At 40.2% G+C, this 25,197-nt stretch overlaps 1 protein-coding gene across 2 annotated transcripts in view; it reads right to left on the bottom strand.

The window, feature by feature from the left end:
• Nucleotides 1–515: 515 nt before the first annotated feature.
• The window catches only part of ptpn9a (protein tyrosine phosphatase non-receptor type 9a), a 105,972-nt gene continuing 81,290 nt past the window's right edge, over nt 516–25,197 (bottom strand). Inside the window, exons 5-11 of one of the 2 annotated variants that reach the window (XM_062547225.1) lie at nt 19,860–20,176; nt 16,847–16,934; nt 15,908–15,977; nt 15,585–15,663; nt 11,862–12,012; nt 7,846–8,053; nt 516–2,108 (exon numbers count right to left, since the gene is read on the bottom strand). In XM_062547225.1, coding sequence (XP_062403209.1) covers nt 1,918–2,108; nt 7,846–8,053; nt 11,862–12,012; nt 15,585–15,663; nt 15,908–15,977; nt 16,847–16,934; nt 19,860–20,176 — 1,104 coding nt within the window. In that variant the 3' untranslated portion in view covers nt 516–1,917. The remainder of the gene's footprint in view (nt 2,109–7,845; nt 8,054–11,861; nt 12,013–15,584; nt 15,664–15,907; nt 15,978–16,846; nt 16,935–19,859; nt 20,177–25,197) is intronic. The other variant, XM_062547224.1, reaches the window with a different exon arrangement.

The following is a 25,197-nucleotide window of genomic DNA, read 5'->3' as shown; positions in this document are numbered from 1 at the left end:
TGTATTGATATGCAGTACAGCAATGTTCTAGTGGCTCAGATCTCATCAGAGTTTTCCTGGGCCTTCCTGGTCATCCTCCTCTTACCTCTGCCTGTAGTACTACAGTACTGTAAACTAAAGCTCTGATTGCTAATTGTAAAACTGTGTGACAGGTGTTTGCCCATGTGATGTCAGTGTGCATGGTAGGCCAGTTAGCTTTAGAATTTAAATGGCTGTGTGTTCTTTGTGAATTTTCTTCTTGAAAATTACAAAATGCAGAGAATTGTGTGTAACAGTGTGTTTTAGAACTGGAATTTGAGTGCAAAGCAGAAATTGTGCGAATAGTTTAGCAGATTTGGTTGGTGCATGAGTTACATATTATGGCCATTGTGTCTCAAGTACCAGAAATTGTGTGTAAACAATTGAGAAACCGTAATTGAAAGACATATTGGTAATAAGGAAGTAATTTCCCAAGTCCATGCTTTATAGAGCAAACAATGTTAAAACCATTCTTCAGGACACATGTCAATGACATGATATCAAACTCATTGAAATATGACGGTGGAAACTGAAGAAAATGGTGAATGACAAGGACAATGGACAATGTCAACTGCCATTAAACAAGATTGAACAAGAATATCTACATTAGTGAAGTTTATGCCTCAGAAAAATCAAGCTGTGAAAAAAGCCAGAGAAGGTGCAAAATAAGTATTGAGTGATTCCATATTTTTTCCCTCTATATGACATGCAAAATACATTGGCTTAATTATTTTAATTTTTTAGCTAGGCAAAGCCAGAATGTTCATCTGTTACAGGAAAATATATGTTTGGTCTCTTTTCTAAACAAATAAAACAGCTGAATGAACATCTCTCATGAGAGGTGATTCCATATTGTTTTCCAGGGGTTGTACTGTAGTTGTTGAAAGAATATATTTAGCTTTGGTTTGGTTAGTGCCACCTAGTGCCAGGAAAAAACAAGCAGGGTCACCACAGTATGCAGCTACAAAGAGCAAACAACACAGTTAAAGTTATGTCCATTTCATTTTATACCTTGCATTAGACAGTATACATCTACTGAGGATTAAATATCCGCTTTGTAATTTCCACCTAGAGCAAAGCGGATGTCCTTAAACATGCATATACTTGAAAACAAAGAGTGAGTTTGGTACAACATATATGTGATTTGACTAACAGAACACATAGCAGTAACACTGTATATATTCTGTAAAATTAGTGGCTAAATGGTTGGTTATAGTTGGTTAAAATTGGGCCATTTCTCTTTCAAGGAAACAAAATAAATTCAGAAAAAGGATATTCTTGTGCTAAGCCAATGGAATATCTAATCCAATCCACAATATAATTTGATGGAATAGTCAGGAACAACTGATAAATAATTTCTAAAACAACCTTATTATACTGTTTGTATGCCAAACTATCAAGATGTTGTATTGTTCATAAAACAAGACACACATAAAGATAAATACGTGGCACTTTCTGAGAGGTACATGAAAAAAATGAATAAAGCCTATGGCAATGTGCTGCTCTAAAGCTTCCTTTAACTAATGGAAGCTGCTTAATAATTCTTTTACCATCAATACATATGGCTAGCAGTAACACATATGCTCACCTGTATAGAGTTACATGTGTGACACACACATTAAAATGAAAAACATATCATTATAAACCACCCATCATTCAATGCCTCAGCATTACAGACACAGTAGACATTTCTTTATAGTGAAGAAAGGAGAAGTTTACATCATTTTCACTCCAATTCCTCCAATTTGCAGGTTTACGCTGAAACAAGCGCTTTCAGTTCACTGCCATCTTCATTCAAAAAATGCCACTTAGCTCCGTAAAGTAGTTGAAGCAACCCTAAAAAGGCTTCCAGCAGCCTCTATTAGTCCAGTGGAATGTGAGTGGTGAACTCTGGTGAGATCACTGGCTGTCTATGAGCAAACCTTGTCTTTGAACATGCTCAATAATGGCAGTGTGACAGAAGTAATACTGTTCTGGAGTTTGGATGCTAAAGGCTCTCTGCATCCTCATCCGGCGAACTGTCTGAAACACATTTAGTGTTCCAACATCCTGGAGCTGAGACAAGCAGATGTCCAAAGCACAGAAAGTACCTACGAAAGAAAGGAAATCGTTAGTTGTCTTGAGAGCAGCGAGCATCGTCATTGTGCAGAGTACAAGTACAACCAGAAGCGCAAAAAAGCAGTATAGACATGCGAAGAAATACATAGAAAGGACAAGAAATGTAGTGCCGTGTAAACAGCAGTTTTACAAAAGGTGGTTTAGAGTAATATAAATTAAATATAAATATGTGCAGTGTATTAGCAGTTACCTTATAAGAGCAGAATAAATATGGCAATGTAATATGAACAATATACATACAACAATATAATGGTGGAGTAGCTACAATTTATCACTCTAGCCTTCTCACATCTCCCAAACCCGCACATAAGCTTACATCTTTTGAAGTCCTAATTCTTAATTTTATACATCCAGACTGGACAACTAATCTGCCTGTAACCGTGGTCACACTTTATAGACCCCCAGGCCCCTACACTAATTTCCTAGAAGAATTCTCTGATTTTCTTTCCACTTTAGTTGTCCAAACAGAAAAAATACTTATATTGGGTGATTTTAATATTCATATGGATAATGTGAACGATAGTCTCACAATTGCATTCCAATCTCTAATTGACCATCTCGGCTTCTCCCAAAATGTTAACTCACCCACACATCGTCATAACCATACTATTGACCTAGTCTTGTCATATGGCATAAACATAGAAAAGTAAACAATCATACCACAACACCCCACCCTAACTGATCACCATCTAATTACTTTTGAAATGACACTACATTATTTAGTACCTAACTCCACTTACTACTATAGTCGCAGCCTATCTGAAAAAACGACTGCAGACTTTCTAGAACAAATTCCACTAACCCTTTCCACATTTGTGACTCAGGATATATTAGAGGGCCCTTCTCCTAAAACAGAAGGTCCTTCCCTTAACTCAACAGAGGTCGATTTACTAACTGATAATGTAATGAATGCACTACACTCAACCCTAGACTCTGTAGCACCACTGAAAAAGAAAACAAGGAAACAAACAAGACGCGTTCCATGGTATACATCAGAGACTAAAACCCTTAAGCAAAAAACACGCAAACTAGAGCAAAAGTGGCGCACCACTAAAATGGAAGTCTTTCGCCAAGCATGGAGAGATGGCCTCATCGCTTACAAACAAGCACTTAACAAGGCCAAGTCAGCTTACTATTCCTCACTGATTGAAGAAAATAAAAATGATACAACATTTCTTTTTAGCACAATCTCCCGCTTAACGAAGAGCCATACTGAAGTAAGCCAATCTATTCCTTTAAGCTTAGATAGTAATGATTTTATGAACTTTTTTAATGATAAAATTGAAACAATTAGAGTTAAGATCAACAACCAGTCAGTTTCACCAAATACACATACTCCATTGCTAAATAATAGTGAAACCATAACAGAATCACAGATGCAACCTAGAACAACATTTAATTCATTTACACCTATTGACACATTAGAGCTCACCTCCACAATTTCCTCATCAAAATCTGCAACTAGTCTGCTAGACCCTATTCCCACTCACCTTCTTAAGACCGCCCTCCCCCTCCTCGATAATACGTTACTTCAGATTCTAAATAATTCAATGTTATTAGGACATGTTCCACAGCAGTTTAAGATGTCTGTTATCAAGCCATCACTCAAAAAACCTAGCCTTGACCCTAACATCCTAGCTAACTATAGGCCTATATCTAATCTCCCTTTTATATAAAAAATACTTGAAAAAATTGTATCCAAACAAATTAGCGCCTTCTTACACACTAACAAAATTCAAGAACTGTACCAATCTGGCTTTAGAGCCCACCACAGTACCGAATCAGCCTTAGTTAAAGTGTTTAATGACCTCCTTATTGCTGCTGATAACGGCTATGCATCAATACTAGTCCTCCTTGACCTCAGTGCTGCTTTTGACACCATAGATCATGACATACTACTCCACAGGCTTGAACACTCCATAGGTATCAAGGACTCTGCACTTGCTTGGTTTAGATCATACCTTACTAACCGCCAACAATTTGTACAGGTCCATAATGAACCATCCTCCCAGACTATGGTTAAATATGGAGTGCCTCAAGGCTCAGTACTAGGCCCCCTATTATTTTCTCTTTATATGCTTCCTCTAGGCTCTATAATTAGAAAACATGGCATTGATTTCCATTCTTATGCAGATGATACACAATTATAATATTATAATTGTACCATAAAGCCCGATGAACCAACCCCGTTAGCCAAACTCAACACATGTCTGAGAGACATAAAAATTTGGATGACTAATAACTTCCTGCTATTGAACTCAGATAAAACAGAAGTTATGGTTTTAGGTCCTAAGAAGACTAGGGATATCCTATCCACATCACAGGTTACATATAGTGATCTCTCACTGACCTCATCCACAAGTGTTAAAAATCTAGGAGTTACAATTGACCAAGAACTTCTACTCAATAGTCACATAAAGCAGATCACAAAAACCTAATTTTTCCATTTAAGGAACATTTCAAAGATAAGGAAGTCCTTATCCTTACCAGACGCTGAAAAATTAATCCACGCTTTTGTCACTTCCAGGCTAGACTATTGTAATGCGCTATACGCCGGCTACAATAATACCTGTCTAAAAAGCCTACAGCTTATACAAAACGCAGCTGCTCGCACACTCACTAGGACCAAAAAATATGAACATATTTCCCCCATCCTAGCATCTCTACATTGGTTACCTGTTAAAAGTCGCATTGACTTCAAAATTCTACTTCTCACATACAAAGCCATAAATGGCAGAGCACCCGAATATATTAAAGATCTTCTAGTCCCATATAATCCACCTAGACTCTTACGATCACAAAATACTGGACTTCTTGTAATTCCAAGAATTTCAAAAACTACAGTAGGAGGCAGAGCCTTTTGTTACCGCGCACCCCTCCTCTGGAATAATCTTCCTCCCTCAATTCGATTAGCAGACACCCTCCCTATTTTTAAGTCTAGACTTAAAACATATCTCTTTAGTGCTTCCTATAGTTAGGTATGGTGCAGTGTGGAACTTCAACCACCTCAGGGTCTTACTGGAACGGACCACCTCTGCTGTGGGCTTGTGTGACTGGTGCCCCAGTCATGCATCCCATGGTGGCTACTGACCACACCTGAGCTGGTGCTGACCACCCTCCACCATGCCTTAGTTATGCTGCTTTAGCATTGCGCTGTCATGGACTTCTTATGTGGCATGCCGTACAACTCCTCTTCTCCCCTCTCCCTCTGTCTCTCTCAACTCTCCCTCTTTCCTTCTCTCCCTGTCCTGTCCTCTATAGTGTAGCTTGGGGGGGAGGGTCCCGCGTGCTGTCTGTTGCGCGTGCGGGCATTTGTTCATTCACTGCGCATGCGGGCTTTTGTCCAATTGCGCCGTTTCGGTCATGGGCCTTCCCTGGGTGGGCTTGCGCATCATGTCTGGGCTGCGCGCCCGGGTGGTGTGGCTGGGTGCTCTGGGCCGGTCGGGGTCCGTTCGCGGGTGGCGTTGCTCATCCGCGGGGGGCCTCCCGTCGCCGTCTGTAGATGGGGGGGGGGGGGTGGGGTTCGTGTCGGCTCCATTCGGCAGTGGCTCTGCGTGGACGTATATTGGCGGTCTGGCTGGGGCATGCGGTCTGATCAGATGTGCACGGCTGTGCATTTTGTGGGATGGGGGGGACGGGGGAGGTGGGATTGCTGGGAGTGGATGGCGGAGGGGAGGGCTATGCTGCGGCATTGTATTGGGCTTGCGGCCCGGGCCTTCTTGGGGTGGTGTTTCTAGAGTGGAAGTCCAATGGTTTTAACGATTTTAATTACATTACACCAATGTCCAATGATTTTAACGATTTTAATTACACTACATCGCCTCCCTACGCCTCCCGACCCTGTCAACAGGATGACAGGATGACACGTCCAAAGACATGAAGCATTCTGGACTTTTGCTCTGGGGGCGCTGCTACCAGGGGGCCTGGGCGGCGGCGCGGATCAGATTGTGTGTCCTGGTCGGGCCGTGGTGTGTGTTCGCGCGGTGTTGTGGTTGGGGTGGGGCTGGCGCGGGCCCCGTTCTCTCTGCTCGCGGATGGTGGTGGGGGGTTGTCTGCGGATGGGTGGCGCCGCCTGTGGGCGGACTCTGGCTGGCCATGCTCAGCCGTGCTGCTCCGACGCGCGGTTCAGGGGTGGTGTGTGGGTTCGCCTGGGGGGGAGGCATTGGGGGGGGCATTGTGGGTGGGTGGATGTTGCGTGCGTGGTGGATGGGTGGATGTTTGCATGCGTGGTGGACGATGTGCGGGATGCCTCTTCGGGTTTAACTGGGTAACCTATTCCTACGCACCTGTCCCCACAAAAGAGGTGTGTAAAAGCGTTTTGTAAACCCTCTATAGTATAACCATTTATATCACCATTGATATACTTATTAATACTTAATATGACTTACAGTAATACTAACACACTCTATTTCTCTTCCCTTTCCCCTATACCTCACCTGTGAGGTAAACCATTACCAGCCATCAACCATCTCTGTGCCTGTCCCTCATCACACCTGAAGTCACATCCCTATGACTGCCCTACCATCGCCTGCTGTGGTTCCCTGCCCGAATCTTTGGCCCTCGGATCTCAGCGACCCATCACCTTCCGAAATAACTAATGGATTACTAATGGACAATTTATTCCCTACACTGGACTATTTGAACGTTCATTCTCATTGTAACTTTCAAACTACAAATGACTGTACTGTAACTGACCCAAGGCAGATGGGTTGGGCCCTTGAGTCGTGGGTCTGTCTGAGGTTTCTTCCTATATGTATCTCCAATTCTAGGGAGTTTTTCCTTGCCCCTGTTACTCATGGGCTCTCTTTGAATGTCTAACACTCTGTAAAGCGCCTTGAGACATGTGTAATGTATTGGCGCTCTATAAGCGACATTAAATTGAAATTGAACATGTATGAACAGAATGTACAGATATGTGCAATGTAGTAGCAGTAACACTATAATAGTAGTACAAAATACAGATATATGCAGTGTAAAAAAAACACAATGAATCTAAATATTCAGTATGAACCATATAGACAGATATGCACAGACAGTATGTACAGCTATGGCTACGTTATCCTTTCCATACTGCCTCATGGGAGGTGGGGAGTGTTTTTTTAGGCTTTAGTATGAACTCATATTCTCAGCAATTTCCGTGTCTGTTTATTCTGGCCTAAAAGGTGATGTGCCTCATCATCAGTAATTGACTTCTCTTAAAAGTGAGTAAGCAGGACATCTCATCTCGTATATCGGTCTCTCCTTCATTCCTCCATCCTCCTATTGTTCCTTCACAAAATTAATTAGAAGAAGGGATTATGACTAGAGGAAAGAAGGAAGGGAGGGAGGGAGGGAGGGAGAGAGGATGGACAATCGGCTTTGGAAGAGTTAGACTTGGGCTTTTCTTTGATAGTTGAGCAGAAAGAAGCACTCAAGTCAATCGTTTTAAAGAAGGATGTATTTGCCGTTTTGCCGACCGGCTACAATTGGCCACAAGTGCTGGCCTATTACGTGCAGAGTAGTTTAAAAGGCTTCAGCTCTGTGAATGGTCCGACTCCAGACTATACATTTCTGTATAGTTTGGCTTGCCAGGCTAATAAGGTGGTGCAAAGATTGAATTCAAGATTTCAGATAAAAACTGATTCTTCTCTGTACCATCAACAATACCACCATAGAGTTTAAATATTACCCTCACATCCATTTTTACAAAAAATAAATATGAAAACTAACCTGTTCTGCCAATTCCTGCACTGCAATGGACAACTACAGGAGGTCCAAGATGATGTCCACTCCATTGTGTACCCATGGTAATTACAGCATTCTTCTGGTGCCTCTTGACTGCAGCTAGGAAGTCGATGAGTGTTACAGCAGAGGTTGGCACACCATAGTCTGGCCAGCTTAGATACTGGAAATGCACCACTTGTCGCTGCTCACAGTTCTAAACAAAACACAAAGAATGTTTCAAAACAGCTCTGCAAGAGGCCAGGGATGGCAATTTACAGTAGAATGTACTTATTTGCACATACAAAGAACATTTCAGTCTGCCAAATTCAGAATACATCATTTGTCTTTTCACAATTCTGGTTACAAGAAAGACATTTACTGATAAGGCACTTCTCAATCACTGACCACTTTAGTTCATGTTTCAACAAAAGCTGATAATTAATAGACACATTAAAAAGTGTCTTAGTTTTATTCATTACATGCATTGCTAATGACAGCCTTCCTTCAGCATAAATTAATGCATAGTTCACTTGTTGCTAGGTTACGGGGACGCTGGCGAGAAACGTCGCTCCGTCTGGCATCATGTTTTTGTTTGTTTTGTGTAATGTTCGTAATTTTATGTTTTATTCTGTTGATTTTTAAAAATGTATTTGTCTACTTAAATGTTTTCACTCTTTATTTACGCTATTTTCGATAGTGTGCTTTTTTTTGTCTTCATTCGTTCTTTAGTCTCATTCGTTCACTCATTATGGCATCAGCAGGGTCGCCCACGACTTCGGACTGTTCTGTGCTTCTGCTGCTTGTGCTTCTGGTGCTCTACAGCAGGCCTGGCTAGCGTTGAATCCTCCGGGTTGGTCTGGTACAAAGCTGTGCGTCATCATTGCCGTTGGACTTTTCTCAGCCGTTTGACTTGGATGCAGTCAATTGGACTTACTTAACGTGGACTTTTCTGGGTTTTGTTTGTTTTATTACTTATTTATTTTTGTTTGTATGTCTTGGCGTCACGGATACGCTGCCGATTACAGCACTCCGTCTGGCATCTTTTGTCTTGTGTCATCTTGTTATTTTGTAAATTTGTTTGTTCCTGTCTTGATGTCACAGGTACGCTGGCGACTACGCCACTCCGTTTAGCATTGTCTTATGTATCAGTCTTGTGTGTTAAGCGCTTTGGGTTGCACTCTGTGCATGTTACATGCGCTACACAAATAAAAACGACTTGACTTGGCGTTACCATCAATGGAGGAGACACTGTTTTTCCAACTGGCTACCATTTTGGTGGAGACCTGAAGTTGCAGAGCTATACAGAAATACCATGCAAGCAAATAAAAATGTATGTTAACAAATTACTAACCTAGTCCATTTGTGTAAGTGGTGTAGGCTCTGAAAAGATATTACCTATGAAACATGAATTGTGCTCAAGTTTGTTTCTGTTGCTTCACATTGAACTAGCTTAATGATGAATTTTGACGACTCCGTTCTATTTAAAAAGACGTCATTTGACGACCATTAGAACAGGTTCTGGGATTGCCTTTGTAAGAGATACCCAGCAATACCAAGCTAATCAATAGGATTCATGAATACATTTTCGCTGGGTTTTACGAACTAGAAAAAACAGACAAACCATTAAAGAGACTGGCAAATATTGACATGGCAGCACGTGTGTACAAGCAAGGAAGATGGGGACCTTTTCATGGAAAAATTCAGTGACAGTGACTCTGTCGGTCTGAATTTGGAAGAGGAGACAAGTGGATTCCCTTGGAAGAAAGCAGTGACAGCGATGGTGAAGTTAGCTGAAAAAATGACAGTGATAAGCCAGACCCAAATGGGCGTTTTTTGGACTACTGGTCCTGATGGGAGTGAATCCAAAACACGAATATGTGGATTACTGGTCCAGAGATCCATTCCTCATGACTGTCAGCAGGTATGAAAACCTATCCCAACACCTACACTGCAATAACGCTGCAGCACAACTGATAAGGGCTGATCCTGATTATTACCCGAAAGCAAAAGTAGTGTCTGTTGTGGAGATGGCACGTCAATTTTAGATTTTAGTTTTACCAGCATGGTTGTGACACCCATTGATGAAACCATGAAGGGATCATCTTCCTCTATGGGAATTAAACATAGGCAGGCAAATACTTATGCCCACTGTATTTTAAGAAAAACATTTATTTATTTAAGATACATTCTTCATTCAAAAAGAACATTGGTGTCCTTAAAGGTTGCATTTTTACTCCTTTATCAAATTAAGGCATGAAGATCAATTTCCAAAAGATGATTTTATATTCCTCTTTTTAGTCAACATTAGCAAGGGGGCAAATACTTTTTCACAGCACTGTATCTATTTATATTTATCTGTTTATCAGATTATTTGATGTTCTCAGTAAAAAGGCATGAATTGAAATCACCAGCAAACACTGTCAAGTCTCATATCTAAGGTGGAGTGTAACATTCATTTGTAATCACCTTGCAAGCTTTAATTTTGTTATTCGAAAGTGTTCCATGAGTAGCCTTAGAATGTTCTATAAGGGTGGTTCTATTGTAGCCTGGATGCCAGACCGAAGTTTAGCCCCGCCTCCATTCTTTTTCTGCAGGGAACTTCGGTCTGGCACTGCTCCGTTCAGCTGCTACTATTCGAGATACAGATCTGTTCGGACCAATCACGTTGTCAGGGCGGGCTTTACGTGATGATTGACAGATGAACAGCAGTGACGTTCATGACTGCATGCGTCCTCGTTCGACGAGTTGGGTGTGAGACCGTGTTGGCTTAGGTTGAGTTTGATTGCAACAGAAACGCTATGAATGCATAATTTGTTCATGGAGTTTGGCCTTTCGTTTATCTTAGCTATTGAAACTGAGGTTTTATCACGGATTCACACAACTATTTCTGAACACTTAGACCAACGTGGATATGTGGGAAAACTTCAGTTTCACTTTCACCAAGTTAAACCAGCATGTTTGGGTGATGTTGTTCCCGTTTGTTAAAAAATGTCTGTTTGCTCGTTGGGTTAACAACACACTTCCCCAGCTGTTCATTGCATACAGTTTGAAGGAATTATTTTTAAAAACGAAGGAGGATGTTTTCCATATAGCCTACCCTGCTACATATTTCGTTGTCTTAGATTTCGCAGATACTGACAGCCAATAACTTGTTCTGTTTGGTTTGGTCTATCCAATGAGTGCAGAGCTATCCCCCCTGCCCTGTATCGGTTGAATCACGCCCCATAATCGCAGCTGAATGGAGCAGTTTCAGACTCATATTCTGACAAGAATTGAGTATGACGTCGTCAGGCTAGTTCTATTGGGCGTTCCAAGGGGAAAGAGAGTTAATTGACAGGTTTTACTTAATAGCAGACGCGAGCAGCATGAGCCAAGAAAAGTCCATCAAACTTTGAAGAAGACTTTCACTTTTGTTAAAATTGCAAAATGGGTAATGTAGAATTGAAGCAGGTCTGTGCTCTTCCCGACAGTTCTGTTTTGAATGTCCTCCTGATATTTCCTGCTCATGATTTAGATGTGCAGTTGCAAATAAAATCTCAATCTAGGAAACACGGTAGTCTTATTAATCTATCTTTATGTGCCCTGTTAACATTACCACATGAAATGGAAAAAAATATTGCACTTGCAATGTAGGCTCTTGTAGCCTATTAAAAATCCAGCAAAAAAATAATCAATGCTTGGGCACCGTATTGTAGCTTTAACCCAATGACCTTTCTTGGTAGGTCTGCTGAATTTTAAATACTAAAATCTGTAGCCGACGTGTGCCAAAGGATGACCTATAAGACCCATACACCCTTTGTTGACTGTGTGGTCTATAATTTGAGTACAGGTAAAGAAAAAATCATATTTTTTTTATGACAAGGAGCAAAGTGCCTACAGTACATCATGAAGTGAGACGCATGGAGCATGTATACCTGTTGAAAATGAAAATGTAATGTACTGTAAGGGCAACCAAACTGTCTATCCCGTAACTATAGTGCAACTTGTCCCTTATTAGCTTATCTAAAAGGTCTTGACCTTACCTCAGTGTTGTGCAGCTCTAGAGTGGTTTTATTATAGTGGGAATGCTTATCCACTCTCTGGTTGATCACTGCAATGTGGCCATACACCTCCTGCCCACCTTCTTCCAAAGGCCAGTACTGACCACATTTTCTTCTACCACCCTCATCCGTCCTGTATATTTCAGACACATTCCAAAATGTAGGTATATGTCCAAGATATAAAACATTATGTAAAACATTCAAATGAGCTGATTTAATACCAAAGACATTTTCAATTTCATGTTTAATAGGCAACCATATCAGCATTCACAACATACTGTAAAATACTGAAAATCAATATGCTTTAAATCAGTTTTTAACCAATTACAGAACATATTCTGTATGTATATTGATCTTCAGGACAGCTCTCCCCTCTTCACATGACATTTGCACCCAGTGATACATAGCCAGAGCCAAGCATACCACCCATCCTAGTAACTGCCTATTATCATATCACCTTTTATTACACTACAATGCATGCAAAGCAATACATTGTACTGGTATCTGGTATTTTATTGATAGAACAAATTTCCCATTTAGTAAGGGATAACGGCCGACGAGGTGACCTGTTCGATGGAAATAATGTCTCGTCGGAGGCATGTCGTCAGAGTTCTAAACCTCCGCCTCGCCATTATTTCCATCGAACAGGTCACCTCGTCAGCCGTTATCCCTTACCAAATGGGAAATTTGTTGCATCAATAAAAATAAATAATTTAATCTTGTCGCTCACCTATTTTCAGGCACCAGTGCCACTTTAAAGTATAGGGTTAGGGATTGACAAGGTTCTATCCAATACAAATGCTACATCTATACTTTTGAACCACTGCACACAAAAATAAAATAAATAAATATCCAATCAATATCTTTCTTCTTGCTGTAAAAACAAACTTTTAAAAGTATCTGTTCAAGCACAATGCTGTGATCTTAACAGGTGATTTCAACTGTAAAAATGGCACCAGAATGACAATGTGCCTTAATAAAAGACGTACATTTGATTACATCTGGAGGTAGGCTAGTTATTACACATACAGCGCCCTCCATAATTATTGGCACCCATGGTTAAGATGTGTTCTTTAGCTTCTAATAACTTCATTTTTTTTTCCAAAATAATATAGGACCACAATGAAAAAAAGTGTAAAATCCAACCTTTAATTCAAGTGCATTTATTCATAAGGGAAAAAAATCCCACATTAAGAAATAATTATTTTACAACTCATGTGTGCCACAATTTCTTAGCACCCCTGATGTTAATACTTTGTACAACCCCCTTTTGCTAATAACACCTAATCTTCTCTTATAATCAGTGTTGGGCAAGTTACGTTTAAAAAAGTAATTAGTTACAGTTACTACTTTCAAAAAGTAACTAAATTAGTTACTCAGTTACAAATTATAAAAGTAACTAGTTACTTCAGAAAGTAACTGTTGCGTTACTTTCAAGTAAATTTTTAAATGCGAACCCACCTCTTTAACGGAACTTAAAATACAGGTGTATGTTTGATTTTTTATGATAAATGTCAATATTATAATGAAATGGACATATAATACAATACATTATTAAGAGAAACAATGTACACACATCTAAACTATTAATGTTGCTGAGGGAGTGAGACTCCAATCAAATAGCATGTACTGTATGTAGATATTATAGTGGATCGATACAAATAACACTAGATGTTTTGGAACTTTTGATATGTATTGCCCCTCAACAGGCCACAACTGGGCACAATTAAATTATGCTTGTTAAGCAATATACCAAAAATAAATAACACATACTGTATATACACTCTTTTTAGTGCAAATAAAACAAGCAAAAAACGAACGGAACTTAAAATACAGGTGTACATTTTATTTTGATTTAAAATGTCCTGGTATTTCAAAGCATTCATGATGCCATGCACCCTAACAAGGCCCTTTGGAAGAGAAACAGGCCCACAGCATCACCGATCCTCCCCCATACTTCACAGTGGGCATGAGGTGCTTTTCTGCATACTCATCTTTTTGTTACGCCAGACCCACTTGGAGTGTTTGTTGCTAAAAGCTCTATCTTTGTCTCATCTGACTAAAGCAAATGGTCCCAGTTGAAGGCCCAGTACCGCTTAGCGAACTCCAGACGTTTGCGCTTATGATTTTGAGTGAGAAGGGGTTTTTTTCCGTGCATGCCTCCCAAACAACTTGTCGGCAAGTAGATAGCGCCTGATGGTTGTTTTGGAAACTTTGGCTTAGTTCACACTGGCAGTCGAAATCCGATTTTTTTGCTTATCTGGATTGTATCTAGCTTGAATTTTGGGTAGTCTGAACGGCACAAAACCGCATGAAATACGATTTTTCCAATGCTGATTCGCACCACATACTGAGGTGGTTTCAATATCACTTACTATCGGATATGACTCAATCTGAACAGTCGAACCACTTAAATAGGATTTCAACGTGCCCCTTTCGTCATTTGCACTGCGACAAACAATTGCAACGTAATTCTGAGTGACGGAAGTGATTGATTGATTGATTCAGCGCGTGCGCCAGGGCTACCAGCAAAACAAAAACCAACGTCAGACTCAAGTCATCATTTTATGTTGAAACATGGAAAACTGTAACGTTAAGGGTGATGAGGTATTTGTGCCGCGGCTACGCATAATAAGTTAGAAAATATAAAAAATAAATCCACTTTCATCCATGACGACTTGGTTGTGTACAACTCTACCTAATGAATCCAGGTGTGTGTAATTTATATCGGATCTAAGCATTGCACGCCAAGATCGGATGTGACCGGATGTGATCACTTGCAATATGCAATGAGAACAGTCAGTCAGAAAGATCAGGTTCTGATCGGATATGCAAGACATCCGATTTCGACTGCCAGTGTGAACTAAGCCTTAGTGACCCCAAGGTGCAACCATTTGATGCAATTCTGTAACAGTGAGCTTTGGAGATTTTTTTATTTCTCTTACCATCCTCCTCACTGTGCGTGGTGGCAAAATAAGCTTGTGTCCTCTTCCAGGCTTGTTTACCACTGTTCCAGTTGTTTTAAACGATTCCTCTGACCGTAGATATGGGCAGGTGTAGGCGAGTGGCTATTTTCTTGTACTAGCCATTGCCTGACTTGTAAAGGTCGACACACATCTGCCTTACTTAAACGGTGTGTTCCTTTGTCTTTCCCATGTTGAAGAGAAATGGCCTCTGTGTCACGTCATATTTATACCCCAGGGAAACAGGATGTTAAGAATTACTAATTAAATGTTCATCTAATGAAATGTTCATGGACATACTCTGATCAACTTTGTAAACTACTGTAGAAATGACAGAAATACTTTAATTACATTTATTTCCTAGGAATTGTTTGGGGTGCCAATAATTGTGGAACAGGTAATTTTATGAAGAATAATTATTTATTAGACAGGGATTTATTTTCCCCCCTTACATTTCACTTCAGTTGAAGGTTACATTTTTCTACAATTTTCAGTGTGAGAGTATGCTTCTACAATAAAAACTGAATTTATTTGAAGGCTTTTGACACATCTTAACCAGGGGTGCCAATAATTATGGAGGGCGCTGTAGGTAGGCCATCAGCAATTGCCTCCCTTCATGGACTGGTAGATTGTGTCAGAATGACAAATGTAAAAGAAGATGTTGGTTATCAAAAAAAAAGGTTGGGGACCCCTGTGCTTTTTTTCCCTTTTTTTTTTTTTGCTTTCCAGTTTATGTACTCACCTTGTAGTCATAACAATGACAAGGACATTTTGTTCCCACACCATCCTCCAGAAATCCCCATATGTTCTCTCAAGGGGACCTAAAATAAAAGTTATAATAAACTATTACTGTGTACAACACTGTAAAAGGCAATAAAATTATTCCTGCTTCAGAATTCTCTCATGTCTTCTTTAGCGATAAAAAGTGTATGGTTGTGTGCTTTACATTTTATGGAGGCTTAATCAAGCTTAAAGACTTGCAACCCTTGCAGTAGGAAATATAAAATAAATTATATATTGAATGGATTTACAATTCCATTTTTCTTTTTAAAGAAATGATCACACCTTGCGTGCCAATATAGGCATTCTTCTGTTTGTATCCATCCATAAAGCTTGCATTGATATAGTCTGATCTCTGTTGGAAAACCAGTCATCAACAGTGAGAAATAAGATATGAAATATTACTTAACATAAAGATCTTGGATTCAACAGCATGGTCTTAGATTTTGGTCATTTGTCTACCGTTTCATAGCCATCATACAAACATTTCAGTCAGATCTCTCATTTTGTTTTTGAGAAAGGTGTAGGGTGCATATTTCTGCTGGACACTAGGTTGGTCCATCAGTAAGTTTAGAATATCTAATTGAAATGACTGCCCTACCAGTCATTGGTGCCCTATCAATTTCTTTGAAACAAATTCAAATAAATCTTCAGAAATCTGAAAACAATATACTGAAAGGGAATTTGAAAGCGGGGCACTTACAATTTCAAAAGTGTATGTTTCATTACTGATTAAAACACAATTTGAACTTGCTTGAACTTGCTTTGCCTTTGTAAAGCAAAGTTTTAATACAATTGTTGCAATACTGAGTGTTAAAGAGGAACTATGCAGGATTGGCGGATCATGTCTGGTTTCGGTTTCGTTTTTCGTTTTCGCTCGTTTTATGCTTGCATTTTCTCTGCAGAGCTTCCCCAACAGCTTTAGCGTGTATATTTATACATGTATAGGCTATATTTAAATATATAAATTGCAAGCGTGGTTCTTCGTCTCAGACTTCCAGATGTAAACAAGGAGCGATCGTCTCCTGTAGAAAGTTGCATAGGGTCTCTTTAAGAAGTCAGGTTGTGAGGGGAAACGGTCTGTGTCAATGTCTGTTTAAATTGATATAGAATAGTCCATAAATACATTGCCTATCATTACAGTGAAGAAATACAGAAAGGCAATTATCAACAGCAACAACACAAATTCCAAATTCAACAGAAATAAAGGCTTAATTTACATACCTCATTTCTTCGGGCTTTGAGGCAAACACGTGTTTGGTCTAAGCAAAGAACATCTGCATACCGATTCTTGTCCTGATTGTACGCGGCTCTGTTAAAAAAACCCAGACTTGGTTGTATTTACACTAATTACATATGACTCATGAGAAAAGACTATTCTTCAAAAAGCAATTAATTGGCAACTACAACCACAATTTAAAAAATGTTGGAATAACAAGTCACTGCTATTATATTGTTTTGAAGATATATTAATTTTTAATTTGATGCCAGCAACACGTTTTAAAGAAACTGGGACAGGCTGTGTTGCATCACCTCTTATTTATAGCAATCAATAAATGTTTTGGGAAGACCAACTGCTGGAGTTGATATGAGAATGAGAATGACATGTAGTCCCATTCTTCCCCATCAGTTTTATGATGCAGCAGATGTGACAGATCTGGGATGCACAAAGGACATTTAGCACCCAGACCTTATGGAGTTTCTATTAACACTAGGGTTGGGTACCGAAACACGGGTCTAGTATGGAACCGGTGCCGACGCAAACGGTAGTAACCATACCGAATAACAACGTGAATTTCGGTGCCTCATTTCGGTGCTTCATTTAAATGGCGTTTTTTTTTTATTTTTTTTTTAAATACGATGCATCACTGCACCTCATGCGCCATATCTAACTTCTTGCTCTGATAGCACCACATCCAGATACAGCTAGCCAACATAAACACTAGATGCTTAGGCCTAAAGCAGAGGGATGCACTACCGTAGATTAGTGTTTGAGAGCTCACGTGAGCCCATGTCAGGTAGCTCTTGTCAAAATCTCGCAGTACACAAAGGCTATGAAACAACATCAACAGTATAGCCTACTTTACTCAATAACCTTGCTAATGAGCTAACTGGGATCTATTTGAAATGTTATCAGCAAACTGTAAACGTTGTTTCACGTGTGCTCCTTTTACAACATAATTACATTACATTATTTTTTTCATATGCATGAGGCCAATATAGGCCTAGTATCACAATGAATATGAAGATGACGCTAAATGTTAGCTTGCAAAACCATAAATATGCAGGTTACAAACATACCTCTGCGTTGATATCCCTGAGCTGTCAAACAGGCTAACCATCTCCGGCGTAGGTATCGCTAATTAAGCTGCTCATAGGGGTAGCCATGTTAGCGCATTGGCTACTATAGTGGCTCTTTTTTTTTAAATGCCTGTGCTGGGTATCAAAACACTTCAACATCAGCACATGTAACATGTTTAAAACTATTCCGTGTTATGAGGGAAGACGTATTTCTTGAAGCATTTGGGAACACACTGAACAAACTTGAAAGTCTCTCAACGTTACTTAGAAATGCGTTTGACCTGGCAGTTCTATGGCAAGCCATTTTAACTTAGCCTACCTTATAGCAAGCCACCTAGGCCTATATTGGATGAACATGAAAGCAGAGCTTACCATTGTGTGTGCACCCATGGCAAGCTGTTTTAACATTTAAATATATTATGCATTGAAGCAATGAGATATTGATAGTAAATTGAGTATAACAGTTCACTTTCATTTTGTGTTTGTTAACATTTTTATTATTGGGGTTACGGGGTAACCATATCTTGTTGGAGTGAACATATAAGGAGCTAAATATAAGATAAGATGCAGATACAACACAGCTAATGCTGGAAACAAATGAGGTACTTGAACAGCCTTCCGTGCATATAGCCTATTCATGCTAGACCAGGGGTCGGCAATAGGCGGCCCGCGGGCCAGATGCGGCCCGCAAGCAAAAAACATCTGGCCCGTGAGATCATTTGAACCAGAGAATGAAAAAAAAAAAAACCACACACACTTTTAAAAATCGGACTGCCAGTCTCAAAAATGCTCTATTTTGAAACGTAATTTCAATTTCAGAAGAATTTCAATCAATCTAAATGCTTAGCTATTTGTTTCATCTGGATACGAGTGAAGAAGCACGCAGCGAGGTGCAGCGAACGCACAACATGCAAAAACAATGAAGTCAGGACAGCGCTGGTTCTGAAATTCCAAACTAGTCCCTTAAACACAAGTTGTCATTCAAACAACGGACATAGGCTTATGGTGATAATTAAAACACGACTTCTTTTACAGGCCTGACATCAAACAGGCAATTTACGCACATACAACTGTGAAAAGTAAAACACGAGTTTCAAACATAGCGTGCGTGTTATTTAGGAACGCAACCTTGAAATTAGCATGCTTAGTTTCGTGGTGCCGTCTAATATTGTACTCTTTGCATGCAGAGACACCCTCGTTACAGATCAGGCATGAGGGCTTTGCATTAATAAAACTAGGGAGGATTAAGGCATAGTTCTCTGTCCATTCATCATTAAAGATCCTGTTTTCGCTTGATAGTGCCATTTTTTGACAGCTAACAGCAACGCGTAGAAATGTTTTTGTGGTGTTTTTTTTAAACACACAGGCATATAATAGCGCCCCCAATGACCAGTCGACAAATTTAACCTACATCAGCCTGCTTGAATGTCTCTGCTCTGTCATCAAGAGCGCCTACATTTTTTATAATCACCCCTCCTCCGATATTAATTAATTAATTAAATTAGCCATTGTTTTGGTTGTGGACTTGTGGCCCGCCATGTAATGGCTTGGAAAATATCTGGCCCGAGGCCAAACTTAATTGCCGACCCCTGTGCTAGACCATTTCATTGTAAAAAAAAAAAAAGTACCGGTTCAGGCACCGTTTTGGCACCGGCACCGTTTTAAAAGTACCGATTTGGCACCGGTATCGGATAAAACCCAAACGATACCCAACCCTAATTAACACTTTACACAGTGTCCCATGTTCTTTGGAATTGGGGTTGTATATTTACACTCTGTACATTTACTTCTATCCAGAGTGGCCTACTATTCTGTAATAAGTACCTAAGTAACCATGTAGCCAAGTAAATATTGTGTTTTTTTTCCATCAGTAGGTGTGCATATCAAAACTATGGGCTTGTTATTGTTAACACGTGCACTTTCATAAGTAACTTACAGAGCACAGTGGAAAGTGCCAGCTGGGGGCTCCTTGCGTATCTCCTCATACTCTGCATAGATGCCAACTCGCTGCAGTGACCCCACGTGGGCCATCAGGTCTTGAAGTCTCAAGGCCTCTGGGCCAGCAGTGTGGATGGACACACCATCCACCGGGATGCTGACCAGCTCATCAACAGGGTCAGACTTTCCATTCTGGGTTGCTAATAACTGTTTGTTCAAGCCGCAGGCATCCAGTGGCAGTATTCCTCCTAAATGTTCAGGGAGACAGTCCCGTGGAAGGTGCTGAGGAAGATCGGTCATTTTGACCATCTGCACCTGAAACACAATTTACAAAATTAAGCCTCAGTCATGCAAGCCAATATGCAAACGATATTGCTAGATGTATACCCGACGCGCCCGACCTGTCGCGCTACATGTGACGTCAAAATGACACAATTTCCTCTGTCGCGCGACAGTAAGGATCCCTATTCTCAGGCGGATGACACTCTTTTCAATCATATGTGGACTCTTGATTAGCTACTAAAAAGTCACTACTACAGCAACTTTTGAGTAACCTTTTACCTTTTATCATCCCTAAAGGAATGACCCTTAACCTGTCGACCTCCAAACATGTGACTACTCTCAAATGTCCTTAACCTGTCACGAACTGGGTAACCTATAAAAGGGAAATCAACCCATTTATCTAGGAGTTATTCTGTAGCCAGATGCTCCCACACCGTACAGTAGGTGTGTAGTCTTCAATCCTCTGAGCTGGTAATGTAAGTTCATTCTCTGACTGTTTTGTACAATAGCCTAGGTCAGCGTTTCTCAAACTGTGGGGCGCGCCCCACTAGTGGGGCGCAGAGACATGCCAGGTGGGGCACAAGCTGACGTGAAAAACCGGAGATTTTTTTTTTTTAATCTGTAGCCTATGCCTTATGATAATTACGAGCATGCACCTCCATCTCACAAAACACACAAACAAGGTAGGCGTAATATAGACACTTGTATCATCGACCAGATGAAAATGTTAGTCTGTCCTGGAACCATATAGTCGAAAAAAAATTATTGACGTCGGCATTTTAATTGCAGCGGAAACAACATTTTTTTCATGTTCGAGACGAGTGCAGTGAAATTGAAGGATATCTTGGCTATCTGTTCATCGACACAATTGCTGTTTTGCGATCTCGAAGAACAACTGCTTGACAAACGGAAACACTCATGTTTTGTCTTGCAAGTGGACAAGGCCACTGACAGTAACAAAGGTGGTTTAGTTATTGCTTATGTCAGCTTTGTTAACTTGACAGCGAGCGAAGATATTCTATTCTGCGAGTATGTCAAAAGTAGGGCCACTGCTGATGAGCTATTCAACATTCTCAACAATTAGTCTACCTTGCAGAACATGATGCCTTTGCTCAGATGGCGCACAGACGGTAAAATAAATGGTCTGCAGGCCATGATAAAGAGGGTAGCGCCCGATGCACAACGGACAAACTGTTTCATTCAGAGAAGCGCTCATGTCAAGGCCTGACCTGAATAAGATTTTGAACGAGGTTGTGAGATTGGTGAACCTTCATTTATAACACAATGGTAGCATATAGTTGGCCCTTTTTCTTTATTTTTGGAAATCAGCTTTTTTTGAAGCAAGGATGGACACCTTGTCAATAACTGACATTATTGGTCATTGATTTAGATTTTTATTTTCTCTATTTTTGAAGTGATAATCTGTCGTCAAATGTTATTTGTTAGGTCTACTGATGTAGCCTATATTTAGCAACTGACATTATGTCAATACATTTTTAATTTTTGAGCTTGACCTACTACTTTTTTTAGAGCGATGATGGACAGGTGGGGCTCGAGAAAGCCCCCTTGATCAAAGTGGGGAATGAAAGAAAAAGTTTGAGAACCACTGGCCTAGGTAATTCCTTTAACCTGTTGAAGTAACTTTCACACTTTGCATTTAGATGTACTTATGTAATGTGTTGGATGAATAACTTGTACCTGTCCAATAAATTGTTAACTCTGACCCGCATGGCTTTCTTGCGGCAATTATATATCCTTCGGGTTATGGTGAGCCACAAGGAACGGCTAGGATTAGTTCTCGCGGCCGTACAGGCTAATCAAGTGTCGACGGCATGCTATTAGACGAACTGACCATTGTATTATACTGTGATTGGATCGCTGATTTTATTAGTAGTTTGGAATTAGGCATCTAGAACCTTGGCACACCCTGAACCCTCTGTAGCTTTGGTAAGGTGTTTATTTCCAGGTGAGCATAGCGACCAAGGTCAGCACTGTAGCCCCTGACCGACCTGCCAACTAGGATTATTACCTGTGCCTTGGTACCTCCAGAATGAAACGGCCAAGGAGGGCCTGCGCAACACTATCCCTAGAGAAAACGAGTCTAATTAGCATATTGTGATGGAAAGCACTCATAGTATGAATTGACGTTCATACTGCAATATTTTGGGCGTCTGCCCACCGTGTTTCCATTATTTCGAAACAGAAACTTTTCCATATTTAGCGAGGTCAGAAATGATTAGGTTAATAGGGGTTCTATAATCCATTGATATTTTCCACAGCACGCGGATGCCTTTCCTTCAACCACTTCCAGCTCCCTCATTGGTCATTACAGGCGCGCCGATGTTTCGCGCACCGAATATTTTATTTCAGCGGCGCGCAACAACCTTGTGCGACAACTAAGAAGAGATTGCAGCCAAGATCAGGGAGCCAGTGTCCTTCTACAGGCATCAACCGCATAAACCACATTCAGGCATTTCATATAGCCTATCCCACATCTTAAATAAGCCCATTCATTTTTAATATGACTGTAGTCATGAAGTTTGAATAATAGTCATTTTGAGAAGTGGGAAGTTACAGGGTTCGTACGGGTACTTGAAATCCATGAAAATGCTTGGATTTTAATGTGGTGTTTTCAAGGTTTGAAAAATGCTTGGATTTTGGGTAAAGTGCTTGTGAATGCTTGAAAGTGCTAGGCCTACATATTTCTCGGCAGTCTGACCCAATAGACCAATTATTAAATGAAGGGAAATAAAATTAATTTGCTGTCTATTAGGGCGCTGCGCTGACAATGACGACGGGTTTGGTGCTTCTCATTCATCACTCCGCAAACATGTCCGTTCGCTAGTCTTCTTCATTGAAAGTGAAAGCAGACGTGTGTTGATGAATGTTTGATGCAAGTTCGATGTGTGTGGTGAACTATTTGTTTCTTAGCAGAAGCCATGAAACGGTAAAGGTTATTTATTTAAAGAGACATCATTTATGAAGTTGTCTTGGCTTTGCCACGCGTTCGCGTCCAGTTTGACGTGTCTGGATTTTCCGATAATAATGACAGCAGCAATCTCGTGATGCTGATATTGACTTTTAATTTATGCGCGTGTAAGTCTAAGCTATTGTGCTTGAAGTTAGCTGTGACCGACTAGCCTACTGGTTTTCATCGTTTTAACCACAAAGCCTGTCGACCTTAGGTCTACTAAATTGTTTAGTTAACACCTTGTCATTTCGCGTTTGTCCAGCCGTTCACCCCCGTGCGCCCCATGTCATTCAAAACATATTTCGGGATAGCCATCTCTCTTTGAGAAAACGTATGACAATAGTGCTAAGATATTGACACGTTGGCATGCTTGGTAAACATCAGTCTTGCACATAATATTGAGCTGATTTTTTAGTGGAAATGGCTTACTATCGCATTGTGCTGATGGATGAAAAAAGTCGCCTATTTAAAGGCACAGTGTGAATTTTAATCATAGCTCTCCATTTAGTGTGTGCACTTTAACAACTAGTGATGATGAAGCATATAACAGTAGGGTCTGCCATTTATTTTAGGAGGAGGGGTGTAGGGCATGATACTTTGGAAGGAGAGGGAGTGGTGCAATTTGATTTTCTTCGGAGCAACCTCTTCAAACAGCATCAATATCAATAGGCCTATGGTTCACTATCAGGACTAGAGGACTGTAAGGGGGCAGGCTATATGTGATCAAGTAGGCCTATATTAAAACATGTAGTCAAAATTATAACGTTGCAGGGCTGTACACTGCGAGCACCTCGTCGCAAATGCGAGGAAATATATATTTGTGCTACTTGAAAATATGAAATGGGAGCACAGGTGCGAGTACTGAATTCAACCCTTTTATTCGCATTTTGCTCCTAAAAATCCACACCAAGTGGATCAAAGTATAGGCTAGTACAATTTTCGCGCATCTGCATACAAATTTCATGACAACTCTAATGCTCCTGGCTGGAAACTCACGCTTTCAGCATCAACCTCGCTGTCTCTCACACACGCAAGAAATGTCACTCCAAAACCATTCTTCTTTTTCTTCAATCTGTTCGTTATCAGTTGGTGACTTTGTAGCGATTAGCCTACCGTTGAAACGGCAAACCATGATAAGAATGTTGACTATATAGCCTACAATTACCGTGTTCATTTAAAATATTATTACTATCACGGTTGATAAACACGGTGTGGAAACCGTGTTAGCTTCCCCAGCCTGCATTTGACATAGGCCTGGTTGACTTCTATGAGAGAAATCCGACTGATTCTGTTGTCTAAATGATGGATTTAACCACGATTTGGTGTAGGCTACACCTGCTTTAAAAAGGCGGAACATTTTCATTGCAAATGTGCGCATCATATACAGGGTTCGTACACCTTTTTCATGGCCAAATTCAAGCACTTTTTAAGGACTTTCAAGACCAGTTTTCCAGTACCGAAATCGAGTGTGAACAAATCCAAAGTCCTGTTGTTTTAGGTCATTGTAGGACAAAGAACCAGAAAATTTGATACAATCTAAGCCCAATATAACCAGCAGCTATCATTAGGTTAACTGAATGGGGCATAGAAAATGGAACCATTTCATTAGTGTTTGCTGCTGCTCTATTTGGTCTATGTCATATCAAATTTCCTTGTTCTTTTTCTTACTGACAGCACTCGATAATGTTGAACAGCATGGATTGATTCACACCATATTTCATATATCATAGGAGAAAAAAAGAGGAAAATATACCCAGCACCCCCGGGAGAAATTTTTGAAAAATACCCCCTTAAATGATGACATTTGATGACTTTTATGAGAACTATTGATAAACTGTGATACATATATTTCAAACATTATAACATACCACAATATAGTCTATATATAAGTCTATAACTCATTTATAGCAAAGTAGCCTAGGCCTACTCAAGACTAAACCAGATATGGCTGAAATGTGTAGGCTATCATGATCATTTTGCCAACAATGATGTAGAACCATGGATTTTCTCAGTTCATAACATGTTTTGTTTCAACTTAAATCAACATAAAGTTATAATTTTGACTACATGTTTTAATACAGGC

This window comes from Sardina pilchardus, chromosome 10 (assembly GCF_963854185.1).
Source record: "Sardina pilchardus chromosome 10, fSarPil1.1, whole genome shotgun sequence".
Taxonomy (NCBI): Eukaryota; Metazoa; Chordata; class Actinopteri; order Clupeiformes; family Clupeidae; genus Sardina; species Sardina pilchardus.
Note: the sequence above shows the minus strand (reverse complement) of the source record. Positions and strands in the feature narration are given on the sequence as shown.